This window comes from Amphiura filiformis, chromosome 1 (assembly GCF_039555335.1).
Source record: "Amphiura filiformis chromosome 1, Afil_fr2py, whole genome shotgun sequence".
In the NCBI taxonomy this organism is placed as follows: Eukaryota; Metazoa; Echinodermata; class Ophiuroidea; order Amphilepidida; family Amphiuridae; genus Amphiura; species Amphiura filiformis.
The window spans coordinates 648,052-668,066 of NC_092628.1; the positions used below are offsets into that span (position 1 = coordinate 648,052).

Here is a 20,015-nt window from a genome sequence, read left to right on the forward strand (position 1 = left end):
CCAAGGGTTGCAATTTCCCACAGTAAAACGGCGTAAGACCAGCTGAAATAATAATAATAATAATAATAATAATAATAATACTAATAATAATAATAATAATAATAATAATAATAATAATAATAATAATAATAATAATAATAAATTGAGAAATTTTGAGCGTATTGTTGTATTATTTAACTTCAAATTTTAGAAAAAGATTATTTTTGTGACCACCCTTCCCGTATATGTTTTCATGGATATTAGAGACTTTGCGGAATGAAGTTATTGGAACTTTAACGACATCTTCAAAAATATCGATTCGATTTCTTGCTCAAATTCACTTCAACGCGAACGTCAGATTGGTTTCTGTACCAACAGCGTGTTGTTGTTGTTTAAACTAGGGGAAGTGTATCAATGGGTGATCAAAAGAAGGGTATGTAAAAGCGACTGCATCAAATTTCTCCCTTTTGTTTGCTGAAGTGGTTTGTTGGTAACACTTATTACAATAGGCGCTTAGTTTGAATAAACATGGATTACATCTCTAGGCGATGACCAATGCAATAGGAATTAGGCCTATGTTATGAGCTATACGCTAATATTATACTTCTAAACATGTTTCAATTAAATATTCTTGTGATATGCCTATATTATTGTCCCGTATTTTTATAATAAAAGCTCAATTATTATTCCAGTAAACGTTAGCTTTGGAAATTTTATATTTCCATCAGGACACAAGCCCATTTTATCTGTTTGCTCTCCCTAGCCCCCCCCCCACCATCACCACCTCTCCATATCATCCCCTCCCTCCATCTATTCATCTATACTCAATTTCCCACTCCCCAGTGGCGTTGCCAGGAGTTTTCTTTTAGGAGGGCAAGGACTCCTCTTTGCATTCTGATCGAATTAAATATATCTCCCCGAATGATCCTCATTTTGTTCTTTAAAACTCCCAGAATTTTGAATTTCAACCAACATATTTCTGGATGCTCCTTTTCTGACATTCTTATTTTTTGTAACAAATAGGCCTCCTCTTTTAATAATGAATAATTTGGTTGACATACAATACCCATAGGCCTATATGCGTATAGCGTGGCACATGTTAGCTTTCTGCTGAATTGGGGTACATAATGTAGGCCTAAATGAATAAAATAAATAATTAAATAAAATACCTGAACAGTACAAGCATATTTGGTTATATAGAGGTGTAGTAATATAAGACACGCAACGTTGTAAAAAAATGTTCACAGTAGCTGCAATTCGCAGCAGTTCAGTACACTGCTGGGTCCCGTAAAATCAGGCCATTTTACGGGAACTTAATCCCCTTGGCGTTGAAGTCGAAGCCAAAACTTGGTTCCGCAAGCTGATTTGGTGTACGTCATGAGCACACACAAAAGCATATACCAAGTGTGACGTTTGGAACAAAAAATATTTTGATCTAATTCAATCAGTAATCTTCAGCAACATATAGCATGTTTTTTACCCAAACCAAATTAGATTTCCACTTGGTCTATTAACTAGATAATACATAAGTGGTAATTATGTAGTCTATGAGGAAATATCCAAACTATTGTTCTTAATTATGACGTATTTTCATCACAATTTACGGCACACTATATATTCTCGCGTTAACTTTAACTTCAAGCGGCTTTAATGGCAGAGTGGTTTTGAATACATAATCCTCTATCATCCTCTTGACGTTAAAGTTTGTGGTTTCTAACTTCATTTCGCAAGGTCTCTATTATCAAAATAAGCATCCGGGAACAATAACTTTGTTTTCTAGACAAAAAATGGCTCATTGGATTCCTCCCCATGAGTAACACAATTCCAATAGCCATACGTTATAATGAACGAAACAACTAAGAAAATCACATACTTACACGTCACTCTTAGTTGTATATGTGCTGTAACACAAGGATTCAATCGCTAGCCAACGGGTAGGAACACGTTGCTTGTTTGAGAAAACAAAATATCGGAATAAATTATTCTTATGATTTATCCTCTGTACATGTATAATAATAATTTTTACTGAAGGCTTTTCAATGCTTATGGTAATTTCATATCTAAAAGATATATGACAAATACATGTTCTTATCAGGTTTTTTAAGATGTTGTGAAGATGATTCCATAATCATTTTAATACTATAAAAGCTTTGATTCTACGTTTGCTTTAGAAGAAGTAGATTCGTACCTTCGAAGTTTTGACATATACGTCTTCACCACGTGACATTCCGAAATCTGACACCTTAGCTACGAGATCATCATCTAACAAAACATTTCTTGCCGCCAAGTCACGATGGATAATCTATGTAATGATAATGATAATGATAATAATTAACTATAATCAAGTTAGCATGAAAGTTCATCTGTGTTGGTAGACTTCATAATTATTGATTCAAACCTATGATCTCAACGCGAAATTAAGAAATATCCGGGGAAAATATTTTATTTGAAGTACTTAAAACTGTGGCGCTTCAACATCCGATTTTGTCAAATACCCACAATTTGTGTGAATTAGTTGAAACAGGTGAACTAAGTTTTGGGGTCAAGTGTCTAAAAGGTCACTGATCCCGAACTCGGGTTGCCAGTGTCTTGATGAAGGTCACAGTTGTGACCGAACATTTGAGGTACGTCTTAATGTTGTATTGAGTTCGTAGGTTTAAATCATATAATCAAGTTAAGAGTTTGGTCAAAAATAACTTCAATAAGTGCACGATATTCTGGATCTAGGCATTTAGAAATGCAATATCTTAATCAAGGGAATCAATGACATCCGTTTGGAATACAGGTTTATTCGAGCTCTTTTATCATTTGAGTAACCGTACCAGACTAACCCCAATTAAATTGAGATTTTCAAGTTGGCATATGAAGAAAGTTAATAGTTTTCTAATATTTTCCTAGTGCAATTTTGTGCAAGATATGTGGTTCCTATAAATAGTATTAAAAACCACAAGTGTCAGCCCAACGCATGGTATTCTACCTATGATGTTCGGTAATAAACTCTTCGGATCATCAATGTTTAATGTCTATAAGCATTTACAGTGGCCTATGAAACCATACCCCTAGTTTTGAAAGATGACCCATTCCTTTCGCAACATCCAAAGCAAAGCTCATCAATCTTGTTGGTGGAAGCCGATGTGTTTCACCGCTTTGGTCTCGTCGACGTGTCGTTCTCAAATAGGTGCGCAGATCTCCAAAGGTAACAAACTCCAATGCTACGTAAAGCATGCCTTTTTAAAAAGATAAACACAACCATCGTGGGGTTATTGTGCAATACTACGAATCGTATAGTTGTTTTCTTTATTATCAATTACTTTAATTCTCGTCCTCCGACAAGAGAGATTGGCCAGGCCGCTGAGTATGGGGCTAAAAAGGAGCAAATGTAGATTGCCCAACGTTTACCATTTCAAAGAAATTTTCTTTTAATTTGCCATGGCTTTGGCGCTTCAAACGCTTTTTAAAAACACATGCGCTTATCTTCCATATGCTCCTATATTTTGTTATACCCGGCTTAGCCTCGGTCTTACTCAAATTAAATTACTATTGAAAGCAAATGAACTTACCTTCGTGTTCGCATGCTCCGATTAGACTAACTACGTTCCGATGCCGACCTATTCGTTTCATTGTTTCAAGTTCAGTGTTGAAATCCGCCTTGTCTTCCACAGTAGCGTTACCTGTTGGGCATAAAATGACGTTAGTAGAATTTGCTGTTCAACACAAGCGTTAATAATAATAACCTGTTTAGCATACCAATTTAATGAGTATTAACAGCAACAGGTACGTGCTTATCTTCATCTTTCATAGAACGATTGGATAATGCTAAGCAGCATGCTGCATGCTTTTTACCAATCATCGTTTTCCACTCAGTCTCTCAGCCCACTATTTATATAGAAGATGTCATGTTTCAATTATTGTACTTACTTTTTAGAGTTTTTACAGCAACATGTATGTGCTTATCTTCTCCTTTATACACTCCTTTCCTGACTTCCCCAAAATGTCCCTTTCCCAGAATTGTATCAGATAAATCTAAATCAGTCCACTGAATCTTCCATTTAAAACTTCCCGAAGTTACATTTTGTGTGCATACGTCCTCATACGGTGCAGCCTCGTCTACAACTCCAAGATTTGTGTAAGGATCCTTTGTTACGCCCTAAAACCATTTTAAAACAATCATTATATTTTCCCCTATATCCCACAATACAATATTGAAGGTCAGATTCTCATTTCCGTGTACGTCTTGCATTGCGTTGAAACTCGTGCGTGGAGATTAGAGTATGTGACACACTGGAATAGTACATGATCTGATGATGGGATATTGTATATAGTGAGAAATTGAGGTTTTTAACCGATGGTTAGTTAGAAATATATATATACTAGATTTCGCGGTTCTCGGGTTGGGCGGTTCTCGTGATAGGCCTATCTCTAATTACCCAACGCCCGTTACCTATAATACTTGTCCTGACCTATACGATATATGTCTCTCAATGATTAAGACACAACTATCAACTCTGTGTTGTAGCTGTGACGCTTACTTCGGAACCTATAATCTGAAAACCCATCTTTCGCCTCTTCTAAACCCTGTCCTGCAACCACACCGGAGGACCCAAAAATAGGCCCCTACCCCGAAATTTTAGTAGTGTCTGGATGTAGGCCGTCAATTCAATCGGGAGAAATGTGAACGCAAACGGGTATGTTAATCATGTCTTTAAAATAGGCCTATTGATCCGATGAGATGCACCTGTTAGTCACTGTAATGCTTTCCGATGCTCGCACTGCGCCCGTCGGTACTCCGCAGCACTACGCGATACCGCACCGCGCACACGCGATACGCACCGCGCGCTCGCGTTATACGCACCGCGAGCACGCGTTAGCGAGCCACTTATATATATAGGATTATATAATTATATAGGATGATGTCATGACCCCATTTTAAAATATACAATAATTGATCTGCTAATTCTCTAAACAGATGGTACGTGGCGTACTTTCACTAGTGAAAATCATGACTCATAAACTTGCTTTTGTTTTTTAAACATAAAATGATATTTTATCCGGACATTATGTTTTGCCACCCTAGCAAATAATAATAACGCTTTCAATATTTACCTGACTTTGGTTTCTTTCTTGAAGATTAACATTTTCATCAGCGATAGCTTCTGTCCTTTTCCTCATATACAACACAATAAAACCAGACACACAGATGACAACAATGACAGCCAACACCGCCACAGCAACAATCCATGCAGTCTCATCATTAGATTTGTTGTCTTAAGTACCAGGTGAAACAACAAAAATAATATATTAAACGGTGTATCGATATAGAACCGGATATTCATTGACTCATATAAAAATTATAGTGATATATGATGTCAAAATATAGCTGATATATTTGTTGACGAATTCATGAAAGAAATGGATATTCGTCATTTTTACTGCCCTCTGGCGTATATCTTTATATATCAAGGATCAAAATCTGCATATCGTGTTCGATCGCATGAAATAAAGAATCAGGAAATTTAGCGTACAACTGGCTTCTATTGTTTCTGACTTAAAGCTATTTACTGTCTTAACTGTATTACCATTTGGTGGATGCCCTAGTGACTCAGAGTAAACACAACCAGCTTTCTGTAGGAGAAATCAATGAATAAAAGTCACAATGATGCAAAATACCACATTGTGGACTTTTGCTGCGATTAGATGAAATGTTTGAAAACCACTTTTTTGGAATTATACAGTTTTTAATCTCTTCAGAACAAATCAAGATCTTCTTTATTCGTTGATGTTCTTAAAGAATGAACACGAGTTGTTATGTGCAATTGTAGGAAGTCCTGCATGCATTATATTAGAGCGTCTGTGGTGTTGATGAGCCAAGCCACTCCTAAACATGCTGAAGGACTTTATGTCGGAAAGATTGTTTTTCATTTTAGGTATGCAAAGACTTTTATAAAACAGGTTGATATAAACAAGAAAGAACAAACAAAAAATATGATAACAATTATCATGATTGAATTTTACAAAACGTCTTTTTTGATGAAACTGTTAAAGTTGTTGAACCAGATCGACAGCCTACCCTCCCCCTTATCCTATCAAAATATGCAAGCAGAAAGCCAATATGACCCGTTTGGATGTTATGAAAAAGTAGACTCTACAATGGTGATCATCACCCATGATGTTCTATATAAACCGTTATTAAACACATTCTGGCTTCTGTGATGTTCAAACCGCTAGTTTCTCACAGAGTCAAGGCACTTAATGTTAAACATAATCCTGTACCATGGTGTGGTTAATGCTTTTTTATGTCACCAGATATTTACCAGGATTCACCGTCATATAAAAGCACTGTTACACAGGGATGCAGAAAAGATGATTTTGGTTGTGTTGGAGATTGATGGACTTCTCGGTCAATGTAAACCAACTGTCAACATATGTATTTTAGCTGTATTGGCATATTTTAGCTGTTGCGAGTCATACTGACTCAAGGTCAAAATCAACTTTTACCCAAATTCACACGAATGCACAACACAAATACACTGTTTGATGAAGCTAGCAAAATCTAAATCTTTAATTGAAAGTAAAATATGATTGGTACAATATATGATATCAAATGCACATATATACAAAATAATCACACAATCACAATATTAACTACTCAGTACTTAACCAGCAGTCCTCTTCTAGGTGATCATAGAGTTCTTGTAATGTTCTGGAAGACTGATGTATATATCCTTTTTCGCTTGTCCTGCGACAATCAGCGAAGTCCATGATACAGTTGCATTTATATATCCTTGCGTATAGAAGCCTCTACACAAAAATGGTGCTACTTTCTCCAAACTCTTAAAACTCTTTGAGCTGCTTTCTCCAAACATTTATCTCTATGCGCTGCTTTCTCCAAAATAGTGTTTCTTTCACCAATCACTCTTTCTCCAGGAAACAGGTTTCTTTCTGCCCTGATCCACTTTATTGACAGATCTGTTGTTTTAAGAACCAGACTCCAGCAGAAGAAATTTAATCCTTTGATGAGGAGGCGCACATTCGAGTACTCAAAATCTCCTGTACTAAAATAACACATTATTGGGTATGCAAACTGGTTTAAATATATCTCTTTTTGAAGCAGGAAGACCAACACATTGATAGCGAGTTTATAACCTCTCATGACATTCTGCAAACTCCAGCTCTCACATTTTTATACTCATCCAAAAAAAACCATCATCTATGAATAGACCATTCTGTCATTCTAGAGAGAGAAGTGGGGGTTCCCCAAACAATTTATAAATAATCCTGACTTTTTTTTATAGTTGGGGGAACACCAAAATAACTTTAAACATCAACTCGTGCAAGTGCAAGGGGGTTTCCCATCTCATGACATAACTCTAAATTGTAAACAAAGATAAATAATCAAATTAAATTACTCAGGGCACATCACAACAGCTGTGATGTGACAGGGTACTAAGTACAAATGACCATACGGGGATGTACCGCAAACATGGTTTGCATTTACGGCCTTTTGGTATATCAACGAACCATTTTCTAGGCCAAACTTTCTCCAGTTAGTTGGAAAATACCCAATATAAATTTAGAGGGAAGTTGTAAAATTTGCCAATTTTGGTCATTTTTTTTTGGGGGGGGGGGGGTTCTGAATTTTTGTTAATCAATTGGTCGAAATATTTTTCCAAATTTGTATAGCGATGGGAGTGGCCCTTTATTATATTGTCAGCGGTACAGCGGTACATGCGTACCCCGGACTAATGATCAAAATCCCGTATATCTTATCTGTGTTTTTAAAACAGTCAAATTGTTTTTAATAATGCAATGATGTGAAGTAAAGTATGAATAAAATCACAAATGATTAAACGATCGTCTTTTCCACGTACCGTTTCACTTATTGCGCTACAACTGCCGATGTAAATAAGGTATTTGACACCATTTCTCAACGGTGGATTTTGACTGTCTTCTGATCCGTCTCCAATAGTGAATCCCACTGGCCCCAAAACAACCTCGTTGACATCAACTTTACCAGCAACGTAGGTTCTATGATTAAAATCTGGGCTGTAGATTGAAGCTGGTTTACCGGGTTCCTCAACTAGAATATGATACTCGCTACATTATAGGAAAATAAATACATTCTACTTGTGGTAAAATCATGCTTTTAGGTCACTTCACTTTTAACATGAGCAAAAGCAAAACCGATATAAGCAAAACTTGTATGCATGTAGGCTATTATGTTGAATGTTATTTTACTCTTTTGTCAACCTGTTAAATATTTATTTATGCGTGTTTTATTTTTCGTCCAGGTTTAGGTCTGGGTCCACTCGCCTCTCAAGAGTCAGGGGTTTTAATAATAAAATAAATAAACAACACCAATTATTGGTTAGAGTGTCAAATAACCATTTGGGTAAATCCCATAAGCCTTTGCAGGTAGACTCGAGATGTCGTCATTCCAGATCACGCAATGCGCGCATCGTTTAGCGAACATCGTTACTGCGCATTAGAAATCTGTAATGATGTGCGCATCGGCGTGAAGACATCAGAGATCTTCTCGCAAAGGCTTATGGGATTTACCGAAAAGGGGAATATTTAACAACTTAGTTATATAAATAACATACGTCAAATAAGTAGGTTTCGGATCCGTAAGCTGTGGGATAATGACTGTGATAGATGTGGCAGTGTATCGCGATGATACTGGTGTCTTCAGAGGTTCACCCAAATCTGTTGAATAATGTGTAACAATAAAAATTATGATAGTCTAAATATTTTGTCACTTATCGATAGCATTAATTTTGTAAGCACACTTCGAACACCGTAAAAGAGACTGACATAAAATAGCTCTGAACAAAATTGTAAATATATTCAAACACGATTGTATTACAGTGCCTCTGGTAGTCAACATTTGCTCGAAGCTCTCACCTCATGTCAACAAAATTCTACACCATTGGTCATTTGCATGTTTTTTACACTTACATTTTTCACTGTTTGCTACTTCTGTATAAAATCTCTCTTCGGTAAATTCACCTATCCCTGCTTCCGTATACGCAGCGACTTGTATCTCATATTCTGTTGACGGTTGTAGATCACTAAATGTATACTGACGTGTTTCTCCTGGAACATAATCCTCAACATCCGGATCCGGATTCGGAACAAATGTGTCATCGTACGGTTTTCCGACAGTTCGTATAGTTACCTTACAATAAATTGGTAAGCAACAGTTATACCTGGCAGGTAAATACCAACACCCATTGACTACTAATAATGATATTTAAAAAAATAATGATAAAACAAATGATGATGATGATGATGATGATGATGATGATGATGATGATGATGATGATGATGATGATCATCATCATCATCATCATCATCATCATCATCATCATCATCATCATCATCATCATCATCATGGTAATAATGATATAATGATAATAATACCCAGAACTTTAATTATTTTATCAGCACACTATAAACTGCCTCATGTTACCGAGTACACGGTTATTTCGCAATATGAAGGTAATGGTGGACTCCACGTAACAGTCATCTGTTCCCGTTCTTGTCCATTTTGAGTCAACTCCGTCGGTTTATAAGGAACTGTAATGGAAAAAATATGTACGCCAGTAATTCAATTTATTTTAATTCTCTTTGAGCAAGTAACATAATTATTTATAAATGGACTCAGTATAGTGTATCCACATTTGATTTTAAGGAAATTTGAGGACATTTAAAACATTTATAAAATATATAGCAACGAAAACAACAACAGAGGCATACCATCGCTCTTCGTCGTTTCGTCCACAGCACGTGAAGGACCCTCACCCTGGTCGTTGGTAGCCAAAATAATAAATCTGTACAAAGTGCACGCAGTCAAGTTGGCCATCGTTACAGAAGTTGCACCTGTCGATCCTTCTTCGCCAGGTGCAAGTATGTACTTATAATGACGGATTATTCCATTGCGAGACCCGCATTGTGGTTGATCCCATTCATACGATATGAAGTCGTTTCCAGTTGTTACCACACTTAAGTTTTCAGGTGTTCCAGATGGGGCTAAAACAGACACGAGATGATAATTAAGATAGAATAGGTAAGTTATTTTTTGCGTTATCATCCTCTTAAATTTAATAATGCATATTACAGGTTAGTAGGCTTCAATAGAGTATACAAATCCTGTAAAAATTGGCCTGGGGTAAGAAAATGTTAACGTGGAAAAATACCCCCACAAAACAACAAATAACGTATAAAATGGTGTCTCTTTGAAGCATCGTATTTCAATTTATACAGCCACAAACTTAAGCCACAACACCTGTATCACCAAACAGGGGCTCTCAAGTTAAAAGAAATCCATCAACGCACGTTCCTGATCCTAGTTTTGAGTTAATTTGCTATGTTTGCTACTGTAGTTTGCATAATAATTAGAAGGGTAATTGCGTTCATACTAATGGAGGGGTCAAAGTTATCTCTTTTGGGGTTCAATTTTATTATAATGCCAAAGAAGATCAATTTATTATGATGCCAAAATGTGAAGCTAGCAATCGTTTCACCAGGGTCAGATTTACCCTTTTTGGGCCCTGGGGGAGGACAACAATTTGGAGAGTCCCGTGAGGAGATGTTGAAGCGCGTAGGGCAAGATGCGAAGCGCGCAATGCAAGCCTTTCGATGTATGGTCTAGCGGGCGAAGGTCCCAGAAGCGGGCAGAAATGTTGCCAGAATCGGACCCATAGTGTGATAGCAATTACCATTAAATACAACATATTTTTGGCAAATATGATCTACCGAAAAACATATAAAGTGCGAAAAACGTATAAAGGGGCCAAAGTTTAACAAATCTTTCCAGTGTGGCTTTTCACCCTTTTTAAAACCTGGTCCCATTAATGAAAGTTTCTTCTTAAGATAGCGGATACAACACCCTTGCAGGAAAATAGCTCCTGTGTCAAAACAAAAAGGTCTATTCGTTTAAATCGTTAATCATAACAAAGAAAAGTATTTCCCCGTCTATTTTAAGATAAGAGTCTTAATAAGAATTGTAACAATTCTTATATTTTTCTTTATTTTTTGTAAACCCCCATAAATTTTAACAGTTTTTGATTTTGATTTTATTTGTCCACTTAGGAAGGAGCTATGGTTACCAAACTTTCAGGGATGGTAAATAAGCATAATATTTAAATTCTTTTGCCAGGATTTTGGGATAAAGTGTTTACTTTTTGAAGAAAAAAAATGTTATTCCCATTTTTTATTTTAGGGAATGTAACTATAGCATCTTCCTAAGTGGGCAAAAAAACGCCTAGAATTTAGGTAATTTAGTGTTTCTAGAATTTTTTTTAAACCATAAAAAGTACAAACATTCCTTTTAAATATATACTTAAGTAACACTAAGTTAGAAAATAAACTTGGTTTTTATTATTCTGTGATATATTGTTGGTCTAAAGTATATAAAAGTTTTCATTTTTGGCCCCAAATCCCCCAAAACGGTTTTTTGGCCCACTTCGTTTTCGTTCAACGTAACAAAAAATCTTTCGAAAAAACAACTAGATAAAACTATCTAGGAACCGTTTTTTTTTTTTTTTTTTTTTTAATCGTGAAAAATCTCGATTTTCGCCCAAATTTCAAACATTTCTAGTGAAGTGGGTCAAAAATTTTTTTTTTAAATTTATAACAAAGTATTGCAATATTAAAAAAGAAAATATTTTCATTTTTTGGGCCCTGGACCCGCATCTGTCCCAATGGTTCAATCCGACCCTGTGATTCAGCAGCCTTTACAAATGTGTAGATAGTTGGAAAGTTATCATATTGCGATTGCTGTTCACTTTGGATAGGTAGATAGTACATGTAATATTTGAATATTGAAAAACACATTTCCTCAATGAAGCTTAATTGAAAGTGGCGAATTACCTGATTCCTTTGTAGTGTCTGTAAATGAGCGCTCTTCTCCAAAACCAAAGTCGTTCATTGGATATACAAAGACTTGGTAAATAGAATGTGCTTGTAATCCAGATATTTCTACCGTTGTATCTGGTACATTTCCGAATGAGATCCGTTCTGGATCCGTGTAAGATTCGCATTGGTCCATGTTAATCAGTGCATACTCTATTAAGTATTCATCGGTTGCGCATTTGCTCTCAATTTGTTCATCCCACAATAAAGTCCATTCAGCTGATGTGATTGCGCTTGTCTGGATATTTTGTACTGGTCCCAGAACTGGAATTGGAATGACATTAATGCTTCGATTACATACACGTATGGTTATTATCGTAATGATAATAAGTAATATATTACATTCTGCATAATCATGTATTGCAATCGTTTAGCTACTTTCCTTATGTTGAAGTCTCTCGCCAATCAGTGGACTTCGGGTATATAGCCTGTCTCAAAAAAAATTGTGCAAGTGAAAAGCGCCCTCTTTGGCAATTAGAAAATACCGTTGTGACATGGTGCTTAGAGCAACGTCAAGGACGTAGCCTTAGCTCTCACATGCCGTTTGTTCTGTTCAATTTGCTTGTTTTAATCTCGAGGTATGTTTAGTTAACCACGAAAGGGTAAAATCACAATTGTGCCACTTTTACTAGGGAAGAGAGCTGTATGTAAAACAATGATACCATCAAGTTTATCAAGAGTTCCTTCGTGAAATAAAAAATAATGCATAAATTACACAACAATACAAAATTGTTTTTACTGTTTTATAATGAGAATGGTATAATGATTCTCTTATTCCACTTAAAACAGATTAAAAGATAAATAAATATTTCACATTCTGTAGTAAGGTTAAATAATGTGCATGTCAATGATTTTATCATGGTAAATATTTACACTGTTCTCTTTGTCACTCAAAACATGTTAAAAGACAAATAAATATTGCACACTTATAGGTTAATGAACGCATATTACTTGTTGGGAGAGAAATTAGGCAAAATAATGCACACGCTCTGATGTTGATGCGTCTAATACACGAGCCCCAGCTATCATTGATTTAGATGTACAGCCCTCTACCCTAGTAAAAGTGGCACAATAGTGATTTGACTCTTTCGTTGTTAACTAAACATATCTCGAGATTAAAACAAACAAATTGAACAGAATAAACGGCATTTGAGAGCTAAGACTGCGCACTTGACGTTGATGTAAGCATCATGTCACAACGGTATTTTCTAATTGCCAAAGAGGGCGCTTTTCACTTGCACAACTTTTTTTGAGACAGGCTGTATATATAAATGCGCTTTTATAAATGCGCACGTGACATCTACAAGTCGCCATACCGTGTTCAACGATGTAAGGTACCCGGATGTACACAAATTCCACACGCAAAAGTATAGGCGAAAATGACAGGTTACAAGGAAAATTGTTTTTGCAAAATAGTGGCATTGATTGCAAAGGGCAAAATAATTTGAGCGAAACATACACTCTTTATTTAGATTTTCCATTACGGACAAAAAAATTGATGACGGAAAAGCTAGATATAGCTGATTTAAAAACTTGTATTTCAGTATTTCCGTGCTAAATGGGCGTGGCAATTGGCCATATTGATGACGAAATGTGATTCTTACTGGCATTAAGGTCAGAACTGAGTAGCTGCCGATGATGTTATTTGATAATTTTTGCACGTGATGATAGGGAACTTAGGGGCTGTCATTTTCTTCGGGAGGAATGGGTCATGGATTTATTTATTTGGCAGTCAAGATAAGTATTTCCACTCCCCCACCCCACCCCCCGTAGTGCCACCACTGAACATGACCCTAATTTTAACTCTAATTTTAACGTAAATTGACGAAACTATATAACTTTAGCCCTTTTCGGAATAATGACCCTCTCGAACTTAATAGGCTAGATGTCCCCGCCCGACCTCCTCAACACCAACTTACTCATTCGCTCGCTCACATATCAAAATGTATCAAAATGGACAAAAAAACAAATTCAAAACGTGTTTTAAGCACCTTTTTGTGTCCCCCATGCTAAATCGGTAATCTGTACACCCTTTGACGTACAATTCAGAGTATAAATACGTAGATGACTGTACATGAGCTAATCATCCCGGCTGGAAGATGTTGATGAAGACTCGTATACTATACATCACGCTCATACGTTATATGACAATTTGACGTACAATCACGTATGTTATGCATGGTGTATTCTTCTATTGTCTGTCCAAATAACTTAGTTTATTTACTTGGTTTTTAGATATATTTTGAAAAGTTTTTACTTTGGCAAAAAGTCATGAAAGAAAAGTTGCTAAACACGGTCAGACCTAACAGAAATTATTAGTAAAGCGATGAAAAAATATTCTTCCTTGTCTACTTTTATTCAATTTTGACCGATTTACAGCAAGATATCTGGGTCCAGCCGGATATTCCTAAAGACTTGAAACTTTTGATGGGATAACCTATTTGCAGTAAGGGGTGTTTGAACATTGTAATCATGCATATTGATCAGTGATGCCACCCTTTTTACTTTGGTCCTTTTACTAATTCACAATAATGGTGGTCTACTCAAATGCATTCAACAAAAGCATGTTTGCAATCTACCGCGAGAGGTCGTCTCACACGCATAACAAATACACTACGATCAAATAGGTTGATGACAATATTTGATTGAATGGACTGCCCAGGCAAAAATAATTCATGGGTATTCCCAAAATTCGCTACTGGTTGCTATGCAAATCATGCCATAAACATGGCATGTTCATGCCATGAACATGGCAAGACATTCTGATTCTTTTGTTTTGTATATGGCATGAAAATCCTCTATCAAGGATTCATGGGTCGTTAAATTTGAACCCATTAAAATTGTAATTGACGCCCTTGAATAAAAATTAATGGGCATGGAAGTAGAGAAAATTTGACATTGACCATGATTCATGCCATGAGTTACCCATGAATAAGGCATTTATGGGCATGAAAGTAGAGAGAATTTGACATTGACCGCGATTCATGCCCATGAGTTACCCATGAACATGCCCTGAACATATCAAGGCTCTGACTACACGCATGACAAAAAAAAAGCATGCAAGGGCATGAATATTCATGGGTGAGCATGAACAACCCATCAAATTTTCCCAAATTCATGAAAATTCATGCCCGTTGCTAGCGAAAATAGGGCATGTTCTTGGCATGTTCATGGCAAGATCTTGGCATGTTCATGGGCATGACTCATGCCTAAATTTTTGCCTGGGTGCACTGTGCCATGATTTCGGTGAAGGACACCGGTTCAAATCCTTTGTTTGGAGCCAATCAATAATTTCATGCACAACCTGTCATGTCAGTTGGTGCATTATAACAAATGATAGGACAAGTTACTATGCGTCTGGAGTGTATTGTGAATTATACTCCTCACCAATAACATCAGAACATTCATAGGGCATACAATTTGTATTTTCTTGGAATTGGGCCAAGCCAAAAGCATGCACAGAACAAGATTCAAATACCGCGCCGAATTGTTGTAATTGGTTGAGGGACAGCTGGGATCACTGAGTAATACACTAAGAATAAATATGCCAATTAGAAACACTGTCTGCATTTTATGAACTGAATTATATTTTTCATTTTTATAAAATGTTTTTGGTGAGGAGTATAATTAATTTACTATTCATCCATTCACTATCCAAAATCGCAATACCTACAAATCTGTATACGCTGGCGAAGTTACGTAATAATCGGATTAACTACCATAGCAATAGGTGAAAACAATTTTTGAATATACCGCGCTGCACTGATACTTTCACGCGGTACCTCTGCATTGAACCATATCATGCTGATCATTTGCCCCTGTAAGATTAGTATCTTTGAAAAGACCAGTATTGTGTTCAATCTATGATTGCAGACATACACAGGTGACTAGTTCAATCTGCTTGTAGTGCAGCGCGATATGTTCAAAATTGTTTTCACCTATTGCTATGGTAGTTAATCCGATTTATTACGTAACTTCGCCAGCGTATAATGAGACCTTCCAAAATAGTGATACCCAACTTCTACCGGATTATTTTTAAAGTGTTGAGAAAAACCTTCCAATTTCAATAGAATTTCTGGTAAACTCTCACTCAATGCTTTGGAAACACAAAAATCCTGTTAGGTCTCAGCGAATATTAACACTTTTCTTTCATGACTTTCTTTGAAAGTGGGTATTTTTTCAAATAAGTAACAAAAACTGGGTGTCTAAGTTAATTGGACAGACAATAGTATGGTCGTCATACACATTATTGTCATGGTATTATATATGGCCGTGTGTCCTGAACTCGCCACCCTTAGCGTTACATGACAAATATTATGAATTTTTACACCAACCGGGTTTCTAATTAGATTATCTCCATAATCATCAACCCTAAACTAGCAAAAGTATACATTTTTGGAAAACTGAAGGCATAAGGAATTCAAATATATACATTTCAACTCATTATACAGGATGACCTGCAAGTTATACAGGGTGGAATAAAAAAAGATTTTGATAAAATATGGGCCACTCGATGCATTGCTTATTACCAACTTACAGTAATAAACTGGAAGTAAACAACATTCATTTGGTAAGAGGATATGGAAAGCCAACTGACTTTGGAAGAAACCAAAATCACAGCTGTTTGGTAATCTCGGAATATAGGGTGTCCCAAAGTATGTTAGATTTTTTACAATTCAACATATTTTGAACCTAAACATTTTTCCCCTAACCCATACAGAAAAAATATGTCCATATTTAGATTCCTCGTCAAATTTCCCTTCAGAAAATCTATACTTTGACTGTGATAGGATAAGTAATTAATATTTTACAGTAACTTTTAGATTTTGAAGACATCTGCATTACTTACTACAGTGTTTAATATGACAACGGGTAGTTTTCTATGGAAACGTTTGTATTTTCTAGACTAAACCAATCATAAATGATTAAAAACAATTAGTAGAATTGTTTAGCTGTAAGGCCATTAGCCTTTTAGATGCTAAATAGAGTCCAAATCCAATTTACAGCATTTACAGAAGCAGATTACGCACTAAAAATACCAATCCCATAGAGTTTGTGTGTACCACATCCCCCACCACCACATCCCTGCCCATTCTGAATTCTATGAAGCACAGTGTCAGTATTAAAACAGTTCAAGTATTTCTTTTTGCAGGGTTGAAAGTGCATTTTATTTAGCAATAAAATGAGACCACAAGCATGACAATAACGTCTTGCTTGACAGAGATATCATCATTTGTTTTGAGTCGACTTTGGCAAAATGTAACGTCGCCACCTTTTTTTGGTGGCGAGCTCAAGACACACGACCATATTGTAATTGTATACGTCAATTTTGTTCAGTTTGGTTCAAACGGCTTATAAAGTTTTAATTTACACGGAAGGGGAAACTTAGCAAAAAAACAATTAATTTATGAGTGTAAAGGGGGGAGGGTGGGTTTTGCCTAGCCGAAAGGGGGAAGAAATAATATTTATAAAATTATAAGTAAGGCGAAGAAAAAAAGAAACTCTGTTCTACGGGCGGACGGACCTTTCAAGTAGGGTCGGTCGGTCGGTTTTTTGTTGTTGAAATAACCCAAAAAATCACAAAAATCTGTAAATAATTTGCAATTTGAGAAATATTTCTATTTCTCAATTGGTGTCAAAATCTGGGTCGGTCGGGCCCGTACAACAGGGTTTTCTTTTTTCGTCGCCTAAGTACATAAGTAATAATAAATAAATAAATAAATAAATAAATAAATAAATAAATAAATAAATAAATAAATAAATAAATAAATAAATAAATAAATAAATAAATAAATAAATAAATAAAAATTACTTATGTTTGTACATGGGGGGGGGGGGAGATATGCAATAATCATGATCCTTCGATATCCATGATTTATCCTTGCAAATTTATAGCATCGAACCTCCAGCCAATGTTCCTTGCCAGTGCTAGCCACGAAACAAGGTCACAACTGTAGCCACTCCCTCAATGGTCGTCATTTCAGTGATTGACAGTGATGTAATGCAAATATGGCGCTGGCCATCTGGTCACGTGCGCATTTATAAAAGCGCATTTATATATACAACCGAAGTCTACTGCCAATAGTGCTTATTTAAGATAAAGTTAAGCATTGTCATACTATTAGATTTATTTATGTTTTATATACAAGAAAACCTTAATATAAAGCACGATTGGATAATTGGTATTCCCCTTACCGCCCATGCCAGTTTCCCAGATAACATAATTTGAAAATACACCGTCACCAACTTCGTTAGAAGCCTGCACTCTAAATTGGTACTCTGTACACGGATCTAAGCCCACAAATGTAACGTACATATGCGGCGTGGACCCAGAGTTGATAGGATTACTGTTGACATCGCTCAATTCATACATGAATATGTTTGGGCCTCCTCGTTTACCACACAGGACCCTATCCCATTCAAATGAAAGTGACATGTTCGTTCTTGATGAGTTCCGTACATCTGCCGGTGGCCCAGAGGGGGCTGAAAAACAAAATGTTAGTCTTGTTATCACAGTGTATCGGTACGAATGGCGCCGCTACATGTAATTGTTTGGACACATCGACGTTTTCTGACTTTGTCAAGTTTTGCAAAGACATCTTTAAATCATACGTTACTTAGTAATACAAAACCGGTTGAACTCAATTGACATCATGACTTCAAAAGTCATTATATAAACTGTTGTAGATTTTGAGATACGAATTGAATAAAGGCAAGAGAATGATATAAAAAAATAACGCTCTGTACAAAGTACATTTGATTCAGTCCAAGCAAATTTTTCTTTTGTTTTCGTATTGTACATGTACATTAAATTCCACACAAATATATCTTGAGGTTAAAATAGTTGAATTGTTTTATTTCAATATATTTGAAATAAAGACACAGAAGTATCAGATTAGATGCCGCTTCCAGATGTGGTAACTTGCCTAAAGATAAGATATATCGTTACATTTTATAAAACCTCACATACCTGTGATATCCGTTGTATCCATTGCCGTATTTTCACCATATCCCATACTATTGTTAGCGCGTACAAAAACATCATAAGTAGAGTAAGCCAGTAAACCACTGATAGTAACCGACGTTTCGGTGCCATCCCAATACTGTTCCATTGGTACATATTGGTTGTCACATTGGTCACGGTTTACAAGCTGGTAGTAAACGGAGTATTGCTCAGCACAAGGATCTGGATCCCAACTGACGTCCAGTTTGTCTGATTCATCTGGAACCTGGGATACATATAGTCCTGACACCACTGGTACTGCACAATTAATAGTAATCAGATCAATATTGCTTGCAAATAGTTTTGATTTATTGAAAACTATTTATTGATTTATTGAAAATCTTAAGCAATAGTTGTGTAAAATAGTGCAACCCAATGGTTTCAATTGGGTTTTCGTATGTTTTCATAGGGTAACATTCCCGTTAGACATTCCATGCGTTTCTATATTGGACACTTCAGTACACTTTTTGGTTATAGGAAACATAATACAGATTTTATGGCAAATTATTAAAAAATTATTAAAATTATTGATATTTTCTATTTTTCATATTTAACAGTCCTCAAAGTAAAATTTATAAATCTAATGATATGTACATAAAGTCTATGTAGCTGGGAGGAAAAGTCGATGATCATTTTGGAAATTTTGACCTTTCGTATTGATGATACACATTTTTGCCCCGAAAGACCTACAATTTTTAGGACTTTTAGGGGAAAGAAAATGTATATCTTTCAAACGATTGCCGGATTTTCCTTCCAGCTACATCTCTCTCTCTGTGTCAGGTGGCGCTGTGTAGCGCTGCTGTGGTCTTCACAAGAGTACGCCATCTCACTCGATCTGATGCCAAGTGCGTTGCACCTTGCATTCCCTGGTTAGAAACCAGCTTCACGTCATTAGTCCAAGATGTTGGTGGACGTCCTCTTCCTCGTTTGCCTTCCATAGCCCCTTGCAAAATCTGTTTTTCTACACCTCCATGTTTCCTGACAATATGGCCAAAGTACTTCAGCTTTCTCTCCATTATGCCGCTTCTGATGGTTAGACTTGTACCAATCTTGTCGAGGATCCAGGAATTTGTTCTCCTGTCTTTCCATGTCACTCGTAGAAGCCTCCTGTAACACCACA

At 36.2% G+C, this 20,015-nt stretch overlaps 1 protein-coding gene across 1 annotated transcript in view; it reads right to left on the reverse strand.

Moving 5' to 3' along the window:
- LOC140168902 (uncharacterized) overlaps nt 1–20,015 on the reverse strand; it is a 28,855-nt gene that overhangs the window by 1,466 nt on the left and 7,374 nt on the right. The window contains exons 8-23 of the mRNA XM_072192229.1: nt 18,863–19,153; nt 18,088–18,375; nt 11,851–12,156; nt 9,736–10,008; nt 9,449–9,555; nt 8,935–9,154; nt 8,580–8,682; nt 7,848–8,073; nt 5,556–5,601; nt 5,083–5,243; nt 3,898–4,126; nt 3,540–3,650; nt 3,037–3,206; nt 2,168–2,281; nt 1,857–1,927; nt 2–42 (exon numbers count right to left, since the gene is read on the reverse strand). Of these exons, the coding sequence (XP_072048330.1) occupies nt 2–42; nt 1,857–1,927; nt 2,168–2,281; nt 3,037–3,206; nt 3,540–3,650; nt 3,898–4,126; nt 5,083–5,243; nt 5,556–5,601; nt 7,848–8,073; nt 8,580–8,682; nt 8,935–9,154; nt 9,449–9,555; nt 9,736–10,008; nt 11,851–12,156; nt 18,088–18,375; nt 18,863–19,153 (2,757 nt within the window). The remainder of the gene's footprint in view (nt 1; nt 43–1,856; nt 1,928–2,167; nt 2,282–3,036; nt 3,207–3,539; nt 3,651–3,897; nt 4,127–5,082; nt 5,244–5,555; nt 5,602–7,847; nt 8,074–8,579; nt 8,683–8,934; nt 9,155–9,448; nt 9,556–9,735; nt 10,009–11,850; nt 12,157–18,087; nt 18,376–18,862; nt 19,154–20,015) is intronic.